Consider the following 20,909-nt stretch of genomic DNA (forward strand, 5'->3'; position numbering starts at 1 on the left):
TTAAAAATTAAAAGCCATCGGAAAGGCAGTGGTAAAGCTGTAAAGCTCTTCGCGCCAAAAATATAGTGTGCTACCTTAAATTAAACATCGAAAGTTACCTCCCTTTACATGGCAACGGTAAATACAATTAGCCGTGTAATTACAAGCACCTGATCAATACCGTTATATTAATACAGTGTAACTGTGAAACAATCGTGCACGCATAACACCAGGCACCTGTATATATATATCACTGTAGGTTTTAATGACGTCTTATCGGGGACATTGATTTTACGTACCATTGTTGAGATAACTGTCGGCACCAAACAAGAACTGACTGGTAAAAAAATTGCTTGTGAAGGGCTACACATGTGTTATATACCCGAGCACAGTACCGGTCGATTCATTGTTTGGCATCTAGCCAGGTAACGTTATAGTGGATCAGGTACAAATTATCACAGACAGTTGTACATGTGTTTGTAAGATATGGACGTGTGAAAGTGGAAAAGGAGCATGTGATACCCGGAAAGGATTAGGCCTCCATCTACGGTGGATTTATTCACATGTGTGTATGGATAGATCTAGAACACAGGTATGTAATGCTATATTATATATTACAGTTATACGTTGTATTATTTATCATTTTGTATATGAACATTATATGTACAAAAAGTACATTGTACATAGATGTACAAAAAAGTATATTGTACATGTAATATGTAAATGTATTTATAGCAATAAATTCTATACACAGTGACATACATGTATACTGTACACTGTATTTCAATATAAATACTTTTGTAAACATTGTTGAAAATTGTTCAAATTTTACCTGATATACAACACAACATGTGTGTGTATATATATATATATAAATATATACATCAATTATCAAACATGTGCTAGTTGTACGGTACATTGTACAACAATATTGTCACATGTAATGCAGTGTACATGTATTTTACAGGGCAAATTGATATGTTTTTTTTTGTAATGTTTTTTTTCCAAACATATGAAAAAAAAAAAAATGTATGGTGGTGTTAGCAAATGTTATTGAATCAATAATGTTGCATATCTTTACATAGTACGTACAGTTTTTAATCATTTACTCAAACTGCGAAAATATATATATATGAATGTACCAGTATATACATGTATGTAATATACATGTTAAGCTATCTTTAAATTAAGGTCAAGAAATAAAAGTGGGATCAGTTAATTTATAGACTTTATGTTATGTACAGGTCATTTATAATTGCCTTTAAACCTATACTTTTTATTTACATTTCCTGTTTCAGCTGTTTTTAATATGATTGGATTGATCTGTATTTGACTCGATATTTTGTTGTGATGTACCACAGTAGATAATAAATAATGATATTAAGAGAGAGTCAATGTCGACAGAAAATGTTTTCAAGACAATATCATTATTATAATTAGTCCAAATACTGTTTTCTGAACTATTGAATACTGCAAATTAATATCAAAGATGCCCCATCACCAAGAGCACAAACAATATTCATCATTTGAACATTACTGGGTTATTGGTGCTTAATCAATTACTCTAATAATCTCTACTAATATCAGAGAATACCACTGGATACACCAGTTACATACATTTTGTGTACATATGATCCTGTTGGGATCAATGCCTTCGGATAAAACTGGGATCCCAGTCATTTCACTTGTTTAATCAATTAATCATATACAGGTATATGTCTAATTAACACAAAAATGTTATGAAAATAATTATTTTTACTTTTGGTTCATGCACAATCACAACCTCATTCCATGTAGGACATAGTGCCATGGAATATCAATAAAATTAGAAGTTCAAACTTTGCAATGGTGTAAAGTAAATAACTTTAGTTACTGCAGAAATTCGTCTGCTCCTGTTTTTATTGAGAAAAATACTATTTGTCAGCATCTTTAATACCTTAATTCATGCAATCAAGTGATCACATATATAAAAATCATGGAGGTATCTATAAAAATCAAAATAGATTTGGATGTGAATTCTTCATAATTCACATCTTAATGCAAAAAATACAATACACAATAGTTTTAATTTAAATCCTGTTTAATATAAATACATTTTGTTTATCCCTATGAAATAGTTTCTATATATAAATGAACGTGACATCAATGCATTGTTTTGAGTCAATGGGTATAACAAATCAGTTATTGACTGGGTTTTCGGGCAACAGATGATTTGTTGGACCCTCAAACAAACTGTTGCCCTCTGCCTTCCAGAAAACAGTTTGCGTTCAGCTAGGTCCTGGCAGTCAACAACTGTATAATATACCATGCACCATGTAATTTTACCAGACTATCATAAACAGCAGCTTTACACTAGTGCTGACATATAACCGGGACCTACCCCCGATCAGCCGCTTTATCCGCCATTTCTTGCCCATTTTACAAATTACACTCCCCACCATTTCCCCCCTCCCCCCAATTCTTACAACCCGCAACGGAAAAAAATCTTTCCAACTTCCTTGTCTGCGCTAACCAGTGGCGTAGGAAGATGAAACGTAATGGGGGGGCAAAGGTCCTCAATATTTTGTAAACACCCCCCCTCCCCGCCGTCGCACCTTCAGGAGGAGATTAATTCAACTCCCAACCATATATGCTTTATGTACATTTTTCATATATCATTAAATTTAATCCTTGTACACATTTATAGACAGTGGGGTCGCTAAAAGGAAATTAACGAATACGCAAATTGGCCAAATTAGCGTGTGAGCGTCAAAGGCGCGAGATTTTGGTGTTTTAAGGGTCTGGGGGTGACCCCCGGGAAAAATATTGTATTTTAGAATGGCTGAGATGAGTTTTACAATGTATTTTGATGAATTGGCGAGCGCCCGAAAGCGCAAGATTTTGGTGTTTGGGGGGTCCGGGGGTCTCCCCCGAGAAAAAAATTACGATTTAGAATGGCTTAGATGAATTTTACGATGCATTTTGATGAATTTGCGAGCACCCAAAGGCGCGAGAATTTGGTGTTAGGGGGGTCCGGGGGTCTCCCCCGAGAAAAAAATTACGATTTAGAATGGCTGAGATGAGTTTTACGATGTATTTTAATGATTATAAAGCGTTCTTAACATGGTAATTTTTCGATTTAAAGCTACCTGCATTGAGAAATGATAATTCTGTCGTCATAACATTATGCAACCCTACTCGATCTGAATATACCGGCTTCACACCATCGGCACATTGTTGTGTGACATAAAAAATGAATCAATTGTCTCGCTAAGACATATAAACAAATTGATCTTTTAAGAGACATTTATTTTCAAAATAGTACATAGAATCCCTTGATCGACATTTTTAGTCTAGTTCGTGTGTATTTGATTTTTACTATTTAAGGTTTGACATTATGTGCTTGAACGTTTTAGGAAATGCGTCGCGCAGCGGAAAATTTTCTAGAATGAAGTACGAAAAATGTGCAGGAGGACCCTTTTTTCTTTCAAATAAGCATTTTTTACAAAATTTCAGTCGGCGAAAATGGGGGGGCAAAAAGACATGTTTGCCCTCCCGTCCTGGGGAACGGGGGAGGCAGTTGCCCCCCTTGCACCCCCGCTTCTTACGCCCCTGCTAACTTCCAACCCGACACCATACCAAGGCCTACATACATCAATCAAGTCACCGACTGCAACCTACTGAATTGCAAAACCTGTAACTTGATGACCAAATCCAAAATTTTCGTCAGCACCTTTACTGGCCTCCAATACCGCACATTCCACGGACACTGTACCACTAGGAATGTCATCTACCTCATCACTTGCAAAATGTGCAAAAAGCAATACGTAGGCGAAACTAAAAGACAGTTCAAAATTCACATCAGTGAGCACATTAGGGACATCATCAAACACAGGGACACACCAGTTGCCCACCACTTTAACCTTCGTGGACACGATCACTCATGTCTTCGATGTCAGATCATCGAGATCATTAAATCAGACCCTGATTCCCCATCCTCTACAAACATCAGAAGAGGAAGAGAACACCACTGGATACACCAGTTACATACATATGATCCTGTTGGGATCATTGCCTTCGGATAAAACTGGGATCCCAGTCATTTCACTTACTATCATAAACATATATAACTGTATGAAACAGCTTGACCACTATATTCTTAATGTCTTAAGATACCAATCATCTTATACATAAATAAGCATGTATAGAGTTATGAAAACCACTTGAAATGCTATATTGTAATATAAATGGTATTCCTTATTAACATGATAAATATTTTTCACAATTCTTGAAATGCTATTGAATTTTCATGAAAAAGTAGTATAAAACTTTCATACAATAAGGACAAATTATGTCTATACTAATTTAGTAGACTGTAGTTTGTACTCCAATCTATGACCTTGACAGAGAAAGTGTATTGGTAAAATCAGAAGGTCATATTAGTATTGTAAGTATTTAATTTAACATGTAAAAGCATCATCTCCATGTGTATAGCCTTGATTCATGGGATTATATAAAGAGCACTACCCAGATAAAACCTTCTAACGTTATATTTTGTTGACATTTAACTGTGTATTTACTGTTGTCCTATAATAACCTTCTAACGTTATATTTTGTTGACACTTGACTGTGTATTTCTGTTGTCGGTATGTGACCTCCTAAGGTTATATTTTGTTGACACTTGACTGTGTATTTACTGTTGTCCACGGTCACTTACATTTACCGCTATTTTATGTTCTGTGTTTACATATACATGAACACCTATATCTACAATATACTCCTCAGAGAGGCAGTAAATGCTCCATCAATATATCACTTTGTTAGGACACAACTAAATCTAAAGAGGTTATAAAAGGTAGACCGATTATATCAATGTTAAAGCCATGGTGCAGCCACATATAACATAATCTGTCCTCTATTCATCCTGTACCTCTTTTAAGCTTATATATACAACAGCTACATGTAGGTGTAGCTGGGTCTCACATTTCAGAGAACATATCACCCTCGGATTTTCTCTGAAATCATTGACTTCAAAGTTTCAAATGACGCTATATCTATACAATAAAGTTCTTGATTACAAAAAAGCATGTCAACTCTTATGTGAAGACAAATGGCAAGAGTTTATTTTTTCAAATGAATTACCTCGACCTTGACTCATAACTTCCCAAGGCCATACATTCGTGTAGGTAACAAATAAATATAAAAAAAATTCTTTTCACATCAGGATTGAAAAACACCTGTTATTGGGGCTATAATAATGCTATTACCTTTTGAAATGTCCTTGACCTTATCTTTTATTTATAGGCCACGAGTTTGACATGGTCGTATGTAGTTTTTCATAACTAACATGTAAATGAACCATTTTTAGATAGCCTTGATAATGTGTATTAGATGATTACAACATAGCCACCAAGTAATAATCATATCAACTTGGATCAATTAAAAAAATATATTGAGGCTTTTAAACCGGATCATATAATAGAGGCTATAAGTCGGGCGTTCCTAGGTACAGCAAAACATAGTGAATCACTCTCAGTTATCAAATGTCATTCTTGAAGTCGAACATCTTTTCAAAATCACTGATTGAATTAGAAACTAGTCTAGTATAGCAAACAATCAATGAGAGTTCTACTTTAATAGGCCCACTTTTATCTGTATCCTACATAACAAACAATCAATGAGAGTTCTACTTTAATAGGCCCCCTTTTATCTATATCCTACATAACAAACAATCAATGAGAGTTCTACTTTAATAGGCCCCCTTTTATCTGTATAATCCTACATAACAAACAATCGATGAGAGTTTTACTTTAATAGGCCCACTTTTATCTATATCCTACATAACAAACAATCAATGAGAGTTCTACTTTAATAGGCCCACTTTTATCTGTATCCTACATAACAAACAATCAATGAGAGTTCTACTTTAATAGGCCCACTTTTATCTATATCCTACATAACAAACAATCAATGAGAGTTCTACTTTAATAGGCCCACTTTTATCTGTATCCTACATAACAAACAATCAATGAGAGTTCTACTTTAATAGGCCCACTTTTATCTGTATCCTACATAACAAACAATCAATGAGAGTTCTACTTTAATAGGCCCACTTTTATCTATATCCTACATAACAAACAATCAATGAGAGTTCTACTTTAATAGGCCCACTTTTATCTGTATCCTACATAACAAACAATCAATGAGAGTTCTACTTTAATAGGCCCACTTTTATCTATATCCTACATAACAAACAATCAATGAGAGTTCTACTTTAATAGGCCCACTTTTATCTATATCCTACATAACAAACAATCAATGAGAGTTCTACTTTAATAGGCCCACTTTTATCTGTATCCTACATGGGTTTTGTCCTACTCACTGTGTTCTGTACCCTAGCTGGTATGATGTTTGGACACATGTATACTTTTAGTAGTAGTTGTGATCTAATACTTGTGTATCTCCTGATTTACTGATTATACATGTAGAGTGATATCAATATATACAGTATTTGACCCAATATTTTAGTGCCCTGGATGCTAAAAAATAAAAAAAAAAAACACCAAAAAACCACCTGGTAAGCAAGCGCTTAATAGTTCCTGTCAACTGCCCCACATGGGATTCAAACTTGCCCCGGAGCCTCAGAGGTGGAGAGCTTATGATAATATGTCTAGATGTCTAACACTTGGCCACCAGTTACATAGAGAAATGTACTTCACAGAATTGTCCCTTTATTAGTAAAACACTATATGTAAATGTAAATTAATGTGTTTGTAATGAATGTAATTATCCTCTTGTAGATGATGTTTGGCCCTGAGGATAAATCTGTACCTGGAACACATTAGACTTTAAATGAAACCTTGAGAAGATGGGCCCCAAAAGACAATTTCTAGATCCCGATAAAAAAGTAGTCTCCAAATCAGTTGACGTTTCGGATGATGAAGACAATGATGTGCTCACAAACTTACCTGTCTTCGAAACAGCGACAACTGCCATTCGGTGGCGCAAAAAAACCGAAGTCAAGAGAAAAGGACCTTTACGGACACGTAGATTTGAAAGGAGATATACAGAGTTGGGGCCTTTATTGATACCAGAACAAAAACGTGTGGATTATGTGTTGGTTCATGAGAATAAATCGTCCAAGGACACCAAAGATCCCGACAAGAAAAAGTCGTTAGAAGACAAGGAGTTCAAGAGAGACTGTTTTGAGAGAGAAATGATTGATCAAGGTTTCGTCCTTCAGAAAGACATGATTGGAGATCATGTGTTTGTGAAATTACATTGTCCATTCAAAAGGCTGTGTTTGGAAGCAGAAACGGTCAAACTTGAGATGAGACTCAAAGACGTAAGTACACATGTTGTTTAGAACGAGTTTCTAGTTGTCACTTAAAAGCTTTCTGTCCTTGATTTTAAGTTTTTGTACTTTTCCAAAATCATGCTTTTGGTGATGTTTTTGTTACAGTATCGTAGGAGCAGATCTAGTCACAAATATCCGACTTCAGGGGGTGCATAAAATATCTCGGTTATCTCAGCATTCGGATTAACCTTTATAGCTAAAAATGTGTATATTGTATTTTATTGATTTTAACATCGATCTTTAATGTCTAATGATTTTTTTTTCATTTAACAAGTCACTTATTCATTAAAAGTCTTTAAAAGTTATTTGAACTACATTGAACAGGTTTGTTCTCTTTTTCTACTTTTTCAAAGCAGAAATGTTTTACTGTGTGAAAATTGATCAATGAAATTTTCATGATTACCGTAGTAAATAAATGATTTTACTTTTCATCATTTGAACAATTGTTCTCTGTGGACCAAGGTTCCTTTTCTTTATAAGTTTGTTTGTGTTATGAGGAAGCTGAGAGAAACAGGTCCCAGAATCATAAACAGTCTTAGACTTAAGTTGTTTCTTAGCCAATCCAAAATCATGTAACTAAGTGTATCAAAATATGTGATTGGCTAAGTCTAAACATAAGACTGTTTTAGATATTGACTCTATTTCCTGATCTTGGGGCCGTGTCTGGTCAGTGAAGTCATCAGTTTGTCCTGTAGGGTAGTCATACCTTTATGGTTCTGGATTGCCATTCTGATATATCAGAATGCCGGATTGCATGCAATGCATTATTTTTGTCTTTGGATATGATAACAGGGCTTTTTCCAATCTGAAAATAGTGATTTTTGGGACTTTGCAATCGAACACACCTGAAAAATTGCGTTAATCAGTTACATTTGCATTAGGACAGAATACTTTTTTACTTAAAAATATTTTTTTTGTAACATCCTGCAGTTTAAATTACATGTTAAAGATAAATCGTAAGTTTTGTATTTTTCACCTACTGAACATGGACTTAATTAATCTTTTGTCAAGTATGCCGATGATTTTTCCCAAATTCACTCAGGCGCCTTTTCCCTTTTACCTAGAAAAAACCCTGTGATAGTAGCCCCTGTCATATCCCTGACGCCATAGACCTAAAGCTTTTGACCTATACATGTTTGAAACAAAAAAAGTCTTTGGGTCAATGTAATGAGGCCATTACTACCTTGAAAGACTTTAATTGTTCACATATGTTAGGAATCCAGTTATAGTCAACCATAAGAAATTCCTTCAACATTCCTTGGCTTTAAATGTTTAATAATGAAGTTTAATGAATTGATTGATTGTTTCTATAAGACATGTAGAATTATTGAGAACAATAGATTATTGAGAATAATAACTTCAGCAGTTTTTATGTAGAGTTAACCAGGTACGTGTTGTGCTGCATTTCATAGTCTGTGTACTTTGACCTAGAAATTGATTTTTCTCTGTAAATATTTGATCATCGCTCCAAAGCAACCATCGCTCCACCCGACCAAGCTCATCACCCTATGATATAAGGGTCCCTTTAGACATCAGAGCCCTGATACAAAAAACACACCACACTACAATTATATTAACAGCTCTGAATAGTTGCAATGAACATCAGATATCTGCTTTGTTACACTACACATGCAGTCATGCAGGCAGATGCCAATGTCTCTCATGTCAAGGTCTCAATCTTGCTCCAATATCAGAGAAAAACAAGATCATAGAGACCAGAACAGAAGTCCTAGACATTGGTATGACTTAATTACTGCTTATGACCACCAACTTGGACAGACACACTATGTATCTCAGTATTAGCTCTATATTGTTGTCACAGTAAATCAAAGATTATTCTATAATACTTATCCTGTTGTATTTATATATATGTTACTTAGAAGGATGACTTTCACTAAAACATTAGTCAGTGATTGGAGTGCACAGATCTGACATACATAAGGTTATGTAAACCTAATCCTTATGTAAACCTAGTCCTATATATATATAATTTCCTATACATTGAAATTCTTTAGTACGTGTGTATAGGCTTTGATAATGGTTGAGAAAATTCAATCTACAGATGTCCTACCTCAGGTAACCATTGAAGCCACACCTACCGGTAGTCTATGGGATTTTATATTAGTATGGCTCAGTAAAAGGAGAAAAGAAATACAGATCAATGTTCTAGTTTCACACTTGTATAAACTTAAGAAGCCATTTACAATTCAACTGTCAACCAATATACACCTGATATAAACCAATATACACCTGATACTACCCTGTCAAAGTTAGTGTTTTATATAATGTGAATGTTACTACTGTAGCTACCCTGTCAAAGTTAGTGTTTTATATAATGTGAATGTTACTACTGTAGCTACCCTGTCAAAGTTAGTGTTTTATATAATGTGAATGTTACTACTGTAGCTACCCTGTCAAAGTTAGTGTTTTATATAATGTGAATGTTACTACTGTAGCTACCCTGTCAAAGTTAGTGTTTTATATAATGTGAATGTTACTACTGTAGCTACCCTGTCAAAGTTAGTGTTTTATATAATGTGAATGTTACTACTGTAGCTACCCTGTCAAAGTTAGTGTTTTATATAATGTGAATGTTACTACTGTAGCTACCCTGTCAAAGTTAGTGTTTTATATAATGTGAATGTTACTACTGTAGCTACCCTGTCAAAGTTAGTGTTTTATATAAAGTGAATGTTACTACTGTAGCTACCCTGTCAAAGTTAGTGTTTTATATAATGTGAATGTTTACTACTGTAGCTACCCTGTCAAAGTTAGTGTTTTATATAATGTGAATGTTACTACTCTAGCTACCCTGTCAAAGTTAGTGTTTTATATAATGTGAATGTTACTACTGTAGCTACCCTGTCAAAGATAGTGTTTTATATAATGTGAATGTTACTACTGTAGCTACCCTGTCAAAGTTAGTGTTTTATATAATGTGAATGTTACTACTGTAGCTACCCTGTCAAAGTTAGTGTTTTATATAATGTGAATGTTACTACTGTAGCTACCCTGTCAAAGTTAGTGTTTTATATAATGTGAATGTTACTACTGTAGCTACCCTGTCAAAGTTAGTGTTTTATATAATGTGAATGTTACTACTGTAGCTACCCTGTCAAAGTTAGTGTTTTATATAATGTGAATGTTACTACTGTAGCTACCCTGTCAAAGTTAGTGTTTTATATAATGTGAATGTTACTACTGTAGCTACCCTGTCAAAGTTAGTGTTTTATATAATGTGAATGTTACTACTGTAGCTACCCTGTCAAAGTTAGTGTTTTATATAATGTGAATGTTACTACTGTAGCTACCCTGTCAAAGTTAGTGTTTTATATAATGTGAATGTTACTACTGTAGCTACCCTGTCAAAGTTAGTGTTTTATATAATGTGAATGTTACTACTGTAGCTACCCTGTCAAAGATAGTGTTTTATATAATGTGAATGTTACTACTGTAGCTACCCTGTCAAAGTTAGTGTTTTATATAATGTGAATGTTACTACTGTAGCTATACCCTGTCAAAGATAGTGTTTTATATAATGTGAATGTTACTACTGTAGCTACCCCGTCAAAGTTAGTGTTTTATATAATGTGAATGTTACTACTGTAGCTACCCTGTCAAAGTAGTGTTTTATATAATGTGAATGTTACTACTGTAGCTACCCTGTCAAAGTTAGTGTTTTATATAATGTGAATGTTACTACTGTAGCTATACCCTGTCAAAGTTAGTGTTTTATATAATGTGAATGTTACTACTGTAGCTACCCTGTCAAAGTTAGTGTTTTATATAATGTGAATGTTACTACTGTAGCTACCCTGTCAAAGTTAGTGTTTTATATAATGTGAATGTTACTACTGTAGCTACCCTGTCAAAGTTAGTGTTTTATATAATGTGAATGTTACTACTGTAGCTACCCTGTCAAAGTTAGTGTTTTATATAATGTGAATGTTACTACTGTATAGTTACCCTGTCAAAGTTAGTGTTTTATATAATGTGAATGTTACTACTGTAGCTACCCTGTCAAAGATAGTGTTTTATATAATGTGAATGTTACTACTGTAGCTACCCTGTCAAAGTTAGTGTTTTATATAATGTGAATGTTACTACTGTAGCTACCCTGTCAAAGTTAGTGTTTTATATAATGTGAATGTTACTACTGTAGCTACCCTGTCAAAGTTAGTGTTTTATATAATGTGAATGTTACTACTGTTACCCTGTCAAAGTTAGTGTTTTATATAATGTGAATGTTACTACTGTAGCTACCCTGTCAAAGATAGTGTTTTATATAATGTGAATGTTACTACTGTAGCTACCCTGTCAAAGTTAGTGTTTTATATAATGTGAATGTTACTACTGTAGCTACCCTGTCAAAGTTAGTGTTTTATATAATGTGAATGTTACTACTGTAGCTACCCTGTCAAAGTTAGTGTTTTATATAATGTGAATGTTACTACTGTAGCTACCCTGTCAAAGTTAGTGTTTTATATAATGTGAATGTTACTACTGTAGCTATACCCTGTCAAAGTTAGTGTTTTATATAATGTGAATGTTACTACTTAGCTATACCCTGTCAAAGTTAGTGTTTTATATAATGTGAATGTTACTACTAGTAGTCAATAATAATATACCTACCCTGTCAAAGATAGTGTTTTATATAATGTGAATGTTACTACTGTAGCTACCCTGTCAAATAGTGTTTTATATAATGTGAATGTTACTACTCTAGCATACCCTGTCAAAGTTAGTGTTTTATATAATGTGAATGTTACTACTCTAGCTACCCTGTCAAAGATAGTGTTTTATATAATGTGAATGTTACTACTCTAGCTACCCTGTCAAAGTAGTGTTTTATATAATGTGAATGTTACTACTCTAGCTACCCTGTCAAAGTTAGTGTTTTATATAATGTGAATGTAACTACTCTAGCTACCCTGTCAAAGTTAGTGTTTTATATAATGTGAATGTTACTACTATAGTTACCCTGTCAAAGTTAGTGTTTTATATAATGTGAATGTTACTACTCTAGCTACCCTGTCAAAGATAGTATTTTATATAATGTGAATGTTACTACTCTAGCTACCCTGTCAAAGTTAGTGTTTTATATAATGTGAATGTTACTACTATAGTTACCCTGTCAAAGTTAGTGTTTTATATAATGTGAATGTTACTACTCTAGCTACCCTGTCAAAGATAGTATTTTATATAATGTGAATGTTACTATTCACTTGTTGTCTTTAATATGTGAATGCATAACACCGTAATTGATGTACTGGAATTCATTTATGTATTATAGATAATATTGGTACACAACCTGTGAATATTTCATATGTGATGTTCCAATGATACAGTGTGTACACTTTCACCGTCATCATTCAAATGATCAAGCAGTATACGTAAGATATGAAAGAAATGTACACTGTCTTTGAAAAGAAAGTCGAAGATTTTATGCACGATGCTGAAGTTGTCTGATGAAAGTGACAATAGAGTCATACACATTGTACTAGTCATCAAAACATCATATATGAAATATTGATCACTGGCCATGTTTGTGTAACAGTATCATTACATACATATGTAGATCACTGATGTCAGTTTGTAACAATGATGCCAATCTGTACCTTATTGAAACTCTTTGAAAATAAAAATATCCTCTAAACAATTACTTGATCAAATTCTCTAAACATGCACAAGAAATGAGTAGAGAAGTGTTTATGAATTGGTGAAAGGTAATAAGATATACATGGCATTGTTTCTAAATATTTCATCAGCTGATCTCGGCTGATCTTGATATAAAGAGCAAAAGCACTAGAATTTCTGAGGTGATTGGCCACCATGTTTGTTTAATACAATATTCAACTGAATGATCTTCACCTAGAATCAAATTACCATTTCCTTGAAATTGTAGTACTATAAATCAAAAAAATATTTGTTATATTCTTACTCTGTTCCTCATTAAGTTTGTTTGATTGAATAACCTTTAGTATCATCGAAGGTCAAAAGGGTCAGTGCTAACAAATCTTCATAGACCAGAGGTTTGATAATGAGCGTAAAGCTTCAGTGACAAAAAGTTACCTAGTTTGTTATCGAAGCCCCTCAAAACTGTGATTGAGAATCTGGAGGAATTATCTTATGTTTTCATTTATCTAAAAAGAATTCCATCAATATTTGAAAGTTTTTTAATATAGATCAACTTCCGTTTTTCTCCATTTTCACTTTTTTGATCAGCTTATATAATATAGCTATGTGTTTAATCTGTTATAGTGTCCGAACTACGAGCCAGAACCTACTAACTTCATCCAACGATTTGTGGAAAAGTACCTGGAGACTGATGATGAAGGTATTAACGTTGTACAGCAGTCATGTCCTTACGACTCGCTTGGTTATCAATCAATGTTGATTTCTGCTGTAATGTCGATGAACATCACCAGTGGCTAGGAACAGGTGCCTGTAACGACATGGTGATCAGTGTTATCAAACATTGTTATATATACTTAGTGACACAGGCTTGATTAGGAATTGATTTTTAGAGATGTACAACAGGATACAAGCTTTAAATTATCAATACAACACAAAATTATCATTTCTCCTGGGAGTCTTTTATCCATAGGGTATTCATATCAGTTATTATGTGTCAAGTCGGACTCAATTCTATAGAATTATCAGGGAACATTAATCTCTTGTTTATTTCAACTGAATTCATAAGTCACACAGAGGCCAAACAAGCTGATAACATAGACATCAGTTATGTTAACAAAAGAAATATATTATTTATTATAGATTTCAACATGTTGTGAGCAGCTTATCTGTTGATTAGAAATTCTAGCATTGTTCTTTTACTTTTACTTTTAGATACTGTGAATTCTAGCTTTTTCTGTGTCATTTGCAGTTGACTTTATAAGTGCCCCTTTCCTGATGGACAGAATCCAGCTGTACCAGGACTTTGAAGACCCCACTCATTTCTTCAGACCTGCCACTCGCTCACTTCTGGTAATTATATCTATTCGATTTTAAAGGAATGTTCATTTCATATGAGGGTTTTATGAAACAAGTCTAAGAAGTATTTTTGTGAGCCTTGGCAAGCAAAAATTAAAAAGTTATAAAAAACAGAAATTTAAGAAACTTTATATCACAAAGCTTCAACATCTTACATTTCAAAGAATTTCAAAATGGCAGTCATTTACAGTGTTTCAAAAATTCAACAGAGTCTGCCATTTTGTCATGGCGTTCTTGAACACTGAGTCACATCCTTTTTAGTTGACTACAATTCATGATGTTACAATGAATTTCCAGCCAATGATAATGGTTCCAGGTTATATTACACTATAGTTGGTAATATATACAAAAACATTACATGAGTGAAGTCACTAGATATCAGACAGATTATACGATAAAATCCTTTGATTGTTCAATATCAAATTTAAAAGGAAAATTCAGTCTAAGAGAACATTAAAATTTATACATATATCGGAAAACACCTAGTTCTATTGGAAATTAGATCAGTTGGTTTTACTGTGATATGCTAGAAAAGCCTATGGTGGTGAAATACGTGTGAAACTCGCTCGCTGTCCGCCATTACACATTGCGGTCGAACATCTTGTATGCCGAACCCTGGCCCTTGCTCGTAGAGTAATGCAACTTTTGTCTAACTGATCAAATCGCTCTAACAGAAGTGTGTTTACCTTATTAGGTGAATTGTCTTGCCTTAAAAATCATTTTATCACCTCCTCAGTGGTTATGAAGTTCATTTGTTTAACATGCGTGACTATAATATTCCAGATAGTACCCTTCAATTTGTAATAAATGATCAACTGTTTCTTGAGACACTCCTAATGGAAATAAGGGGCAAATCAATTTCTTATTCATCTTTTAAAAAGAAACAAAGTTTGTTGAGAGAAAACAATCTTAGAGATGATATCAGTAAACTTGAAAACCAGAACGCAGTTGATACAGAGGAATTGAATAGAAAAATAAGGAACTAGAAAAAGTTTGGTTGGAAAATCTTAAGGGTAGTGTAATTCGGTCCAAAGCGTTATGGATAGAGGAGGGAGAAAAACCTACACAGTAATTTTTCAATTTAGCAAACAGGAATTTTGTATCTAAAAATCATTCCGAAACTTGAGAAGGAAAATGGGGAGTTTTTTACTAAACAATATGAAATTCTTAGTGAAGTAAAGACCTTCTTTGAACAATTATACTCTGTCGACATTGACATAGAAGAAGTAGATTTAGAAGAATTTTTAGAAGGTTTTGAAGTTTCAAAATTAAAGGATACAGAATCTTTAAGTTTGGAAGGTCTAATAACATATGAGGAGGCATCAGTAACACTTAAACATATGAAACATAATAAAAGTCCCAGGTCAGACGGGTACACATCAGAGTTTTTCAAATGTTTCTGGAAAAAATTAGGATTTTTTGTTGTCAGATCTATTAATCATGGTTACTTAAATGGTCAGCTTTCAATTACACAACGTTAGGGCATTATTACCTGCATTCCAAAGCCAAACAAATCAAAATATTTCATTAAAAACTGGCGTCCCATTTCTTTATTAAATATTGTGTATAAAATTGCCTCTGGAACAATAGCTAACAGATTTAAAAATATTTTGGATAAAATTATAAATTCAGATCAGACTGGTTTTATTTCTGGTAGATATTTAGGGGAAAACACTAGATTAGTTTATGACGTCATGCAATACACTGAGGAATTTGATATCCCTGGAATGTTATTAATTCTTGATTTTGACAAAGCCTTTGACTCAGTGTCCTGGAAATTTATTGGTGAAACTCTTAAATACTTTAATTTTGGAAACAGTATTAGGAATTAGATAAAATTTTTACATTATAATGCTAGCTCTACAATTAATCAGGGAGGTAATTTGTCTTCTTTTTTAATATTATGTTTGTCAAGGCGATCCAATTGCCCCTTATATATTTATTATCTGTGCAGAAGTTTTAGCCATTCGTATTAGAAATAACAGAAATATTGTTGGTATAAATGTAGAAAAGTGTAATATTTTAAATTCTCAATATGCTGATGATACATCCTTAATACTTGATGGTACTGAAAATTCATTAAGGGCTGCAGTTATGGAATTAAATAATTATGCAAAAATTTCAGGACTTAAAATAATTACAGGAAAATCTCAGGTTATTTGGATTGGTAGTAAAAAGTATATCAGTGATACACTAATGCCAGGCTTGAACTAGCAATGGGGGTTACTAAATTTACACTTCTAGGTATTGAATTTCATGTTAATCTTCACAAAATACCAAAATTGAACTATAATAAAAAAAATAATTAAACTCAAAAATCTATTGCAGACATGGAGAAAATTTCACCAATTGGTAGAATTTGTATTATAAAATCTCTTTTGATCTTGCAATTAAATCATCTTTTTATCTCGCTTCCAAATCTGGATGAAGGTTATTTAGAAATGCTTTCTGAAAAGATGTTTTTACAGCATGGTACAAATTAAGGTCAATGGGGAACCTGTTAAAAGCAGAAGAATACTCTGTATTCAAAATTCCAATTTGGTACAACTAAAATATTATTGTTGGAAATAAAACTGTTTTTTATATATCTTAGTTTAGAAATGGAATCATAACCATACAAGACTTGTTAAAAAGTGTTTCTCCATATTCTTTCTTTACATATGATGAATTCTGTAATATTCATGGTGCGATAAGTAATTATCTTCAGTATCATGGACTTATATCTAGCATTAAAAAGTATCTGAAAAATGTGCATGTACCAAATGAAAAATTATTTTACCCAATTATTCCTTTTAGCCTTGAATTAATATTGAAAAATAACCGTAGAGTCCAAGATTTTTACAGGGTTCTAGTTAAAAATGATACGGCTATAACTGGCCAGCATAAATGGAGAACCTCTTTTGACTATGCTCAAGAAATGTGGAAACAAATATACAATATACCCTTCATGTCTACTAATAATACTAAACTTCAATGGCTTCAGTTCAGAATTTCCCATCATATTCTAACAACTAATACATATCTTTGTAAAATTGATCTTTCAAATAATCCTCACTGTATGGTATGTGCATTAGAAAGGGAGACAATCACACATCTTTTTTGGGAATGCTCTGAAGTTCAGAACTTTTTAGCCAATTTTGAAAAACATTTTGGATATTCTTTTAATTCTTTTTGCTATTAATAAAGAAGCTATGCTTTTTGGGAAACTAGATCAAAATTGTATATACCATAGGATTGATAATGAAATTGTTCTTTATATTAAACATTATATTTACAAAACTAGATGCTTACATGGTTCATTAAATGTGACAGCTTTTTTAAACTCTATTATAGAGTATTGCTATGTTCAAAAGTATATAGCTTTTGGTAAAGGAGAAAAAGAAATAATAGATTCAATAAAGATTGGCAAAAATGGTTAAAACTAGTGGAACTTGCAAACCCCTGACAGTTTGTCCATATTTTAAATTGAAATGAAATAGCTATTTATACATGTTTTTCCATGTGTCATGCTTGCACTATGTATACATTTGTATAGATCTGTGAAGAGATATCCATTTTCTGTCCTTTTTTCCCCTTTTCTATCTCTTATGTTAATTATATGTTTCATAAGAAATGTAGAACAATACACTTATGCCATATTTTGCTTCTTAGTTCTATAAAAGAATTAGCCGGAGTGAATTGTCCCTTTAAAAGTTATGATAATATATAAAATGTTTGTTCCTTAATGAATAGAAACTTTAGAATTGAAGATTTCAATTGAGATGATATATTATATAATTTTTATAACTTTTCAACGTTACAGTGTTATCACACCGAACTGTTATAAGTTAAAAAAAAAAGTTATCAATTACTTGTGTGACTACTGATGCCGAAGAGAATTTCCTCTTTTGATATGATGTTTTTATTTATGTCTCCAATAGGTGGATCACATCCTTATCAATATTGACATAAAAAAACAGACTGAGAATAGACCAAGTAAACAGGCTGCCAAGCCGGGTGAGTTTTATTGTGCTCTCTGTTTAATTTGTTATGTCTTTATGCAGGTTTACAAACTGTCCTATAGGTTCTAATTTCATGGATATTACAGGTTATTAAGCCTATAGTAAGCCTTACGATGGTCTTGGCAACGATCTGCATGAATGGTCTCTCTGGAGGTGTCAGGAGGGGAAGGGGTCTGCAGAGAAATATATCATGATTGTTTAAATGGTTAATATAATTACGGTAGGCTTATTTGATGTATACTGGAATATAATGTTTTTCTTTATATTGTTTCCATTTTGACGTTACATAAGATTTTTGGGTTCTGCAGTGTTAATAGCAACCAAAAATTGGATCATATCAGTTGGTACACCATGTAGAAGATCGAGATTTTGATGTTATTCTTTTCCTCTGATTGAAGATAAAGAAAATGAAGATCCTGAAAATGCCAAAAAGTCTTCATCCCTGTGTTCCTGCTGTTGTTTTGGTGTTACCGGTTCAGACCAGTCTTCAGACTCCAGCAGCCAAAGATCAGCCTCTATATGGAACTGTTTCTCTTGTTGTGACTCGGAAGGGGATACTCTCGACCCCCTTAAAGGGGAAAAACAGATGCAGAAATGGGGTGAGCATAAATGTCATTACAAAATATTAACATTGTATTCATCAGGTGTATTAAAATCATCAATTAATGTCAAACGGATTGATCTGTTATTAACCACAATAATTATCATTACAACATTACCTCCTGGGGGTAAGTCCAGTAAAAATACGAAAAAATAGAGGCCTAACCTCCAAATAATTGCAACAGAATTTGTTTTCTACTTTTTGGGTTGGAAGATCTTAGTATTTTACCATGAAAAAAGTCGCCAAAAATCATATGTTCGGAAAGTCGTTTTTTCAACACCCGAAAAATAAGAAAATATAAAGAAATCACACTTTTGACCACTTTAAAAGTACAATATCTGCTAATTTTACAATATTTGAAATATGAAATCGGGTATATAGTAAGACAAACTCTAGGTTAGTACAAATAAGTTGAAATGATACAATAATTTCAGTCAATCCAAGAAATAAAGAAGGATGAAAACGGCTTAAAACCTTTTGAATTTAGCTAGCATTATAGTTTCTGTTCTTTTTAGATGCAAACATTTATAAAATCTTACCCTGAACTATATCAGTTTGTGTTTTATGCCTTAAAGAATTACTTTTTCTTTGATATAAATGCATGATCGATAATACATTAGCTATAAAAAACCTAAATATTAACATGTCAAGTTGACTGATCGTGCCAATTTGAAGTGTTTTTATACTTAGATTGTTGGCAAAACATCCATTTTGGTAGTTAATACAGTAAAACCCCTATAACTCGAACAGAAGGGGACCAGGTCAATAGTTTGAGGAATACGGGGTATTCGACTCATCCGAGGTTGGTCACAATCGACAGTCAAAATGTCCGGTCTCAAACTATGTCAAACAATGCACGACAATGACATTTTGATTAACGTATCCTTCTCTTTACTCAAGTGTTTTATTGATAGTAATATCAAGTTGAAAAAATATGTATAACATAAATTGAGCGTTTGAAAATGCTTACGAGAAAGCCCTAAATCAAATGCCATTCACAGCAGAGTAAGCGATCGTCATCTAGGTCAATGCACAATCCATATTGGTCAACAAGGGGTACATTTTCTATTATTTAATTATCACAAATCATTTAGCACATTTACAAAATACATACTCACAATAATGTTAATAACCAGCATATTTACAGACATAAGAAATGATATCTATAGATGTCTATTTAGTAATATAAAAGCGTAACGTTAGGCCCTATGTTACATGTGTTTAAGAGTAAGGGAAAAGATACGGAACGCACTGATAAAATATACTCTTCATTATCTTTTGATATCGTTTACATCTTTCGAATAATAATATTGTGCTAGCCTTTCGAATGAAACCAACAAAGAAATTTAAAAAAAACCACTTTTATAATTAGGCGGACGTCAGCAATATCTTCCGCCTCTTTTGGCACTTTCTATTAACACGGATCAATAACTTCCGTATTTTCGTATTTACAGCGAAGATTATATACGAGAGAAACACCAATAACTTAATGTCTTTTCTGAAATAATCAAATAAAGTTAGCACCAAACAACAACTTGCGATCGTGTAGGTAGGTAATAATGACACCGTTAATCTCTTCCTTACCTAAAGGCTTGACACGCCAACTGTATACATGTCGGTCGGTGCAGTCAGGTGTGACATAGGTAAAAAATCTCAAGAGCCAAACACCTGTTCGACGAATACATGGGTAAATACTATGTATTTGATGAAACGGGGACATATTTCTGTTCGAGGAATAAGGGGTATTCGACGAATAGCTGTTCGAGCTATCCGGGGTTTTGTTACATAGATTATATAGGGAGATGGTCGGGACCGTACGACCAGTTCGACGAATAGGGGGTATTCGAGGAATCCGGGTTCGAGTTAGAGGGGTTTTACTGTATTTCGGAAAATAAAAAAGCAAATGCTTTAAAATATGTTATATCCTTTTTTGTATATTTTGTACTTGTTATTTTTATCATTTATTGTAAAACCGGTATAAATATGCACATCTTATTTA

The 20,909-nt window shown here is 33.2% G+C and overlaps 1 protein-coding gene across 7 annotated transcripts in view; it reads left to right on the forward strand.

The window, feature by feature from the left end:
- Positions 1-115: 115 nt before the first annotated feature.
- Positions 116-20,909, forward strand: part of LOC138327502 (anoctamin-7-like) — a 49,170-nt gene continuing 28,376 nt past the window's right edge. For all 7 annotated transcript variants that reach the window (XM_069273635.1, XM_069273639.1, XM_069273636.1 and 4 more), the window contains exons 1-6: positions 116-571; positions 6,759-7,303; positions 13,577-13,652; positions 14,202-14,302; positions 18,229-18,304; positions 18,708-18,908. In XM_069273635.1, the coding sequence (XP_069129736.1) occupies positions 6,827-7,303; positions 13,577-13,652; positions 14,202-14,302; positions 18,229-18,304; positions 18,708-18,908 (931 nt within the window). In that variant the 5' untranslated portion in view covers positions 116-571; positions 6,759-6,826. The remainder of the gene's footprint in view (positions 572-6,758; positions 7,304-13,576; positions 13,653-14,201; positions 14,303-18,228; positions 18,305-18,707; positions 18,909-20,909) is intronic.

Source organism: Argopecten irradians, chromosome 7 (assembly GCF_041381155.1).
Source record: "Argopecten irradians isolate NY chromosome 7, Ai_NY, whole genome shotgun sequence".
NCBI classification, from domain to species: Eukaryota; Metazoa; Mollusca; class Bivalvia; order Pectinida; family Pectinidae; genus Argopecten; species Argopecten irradians.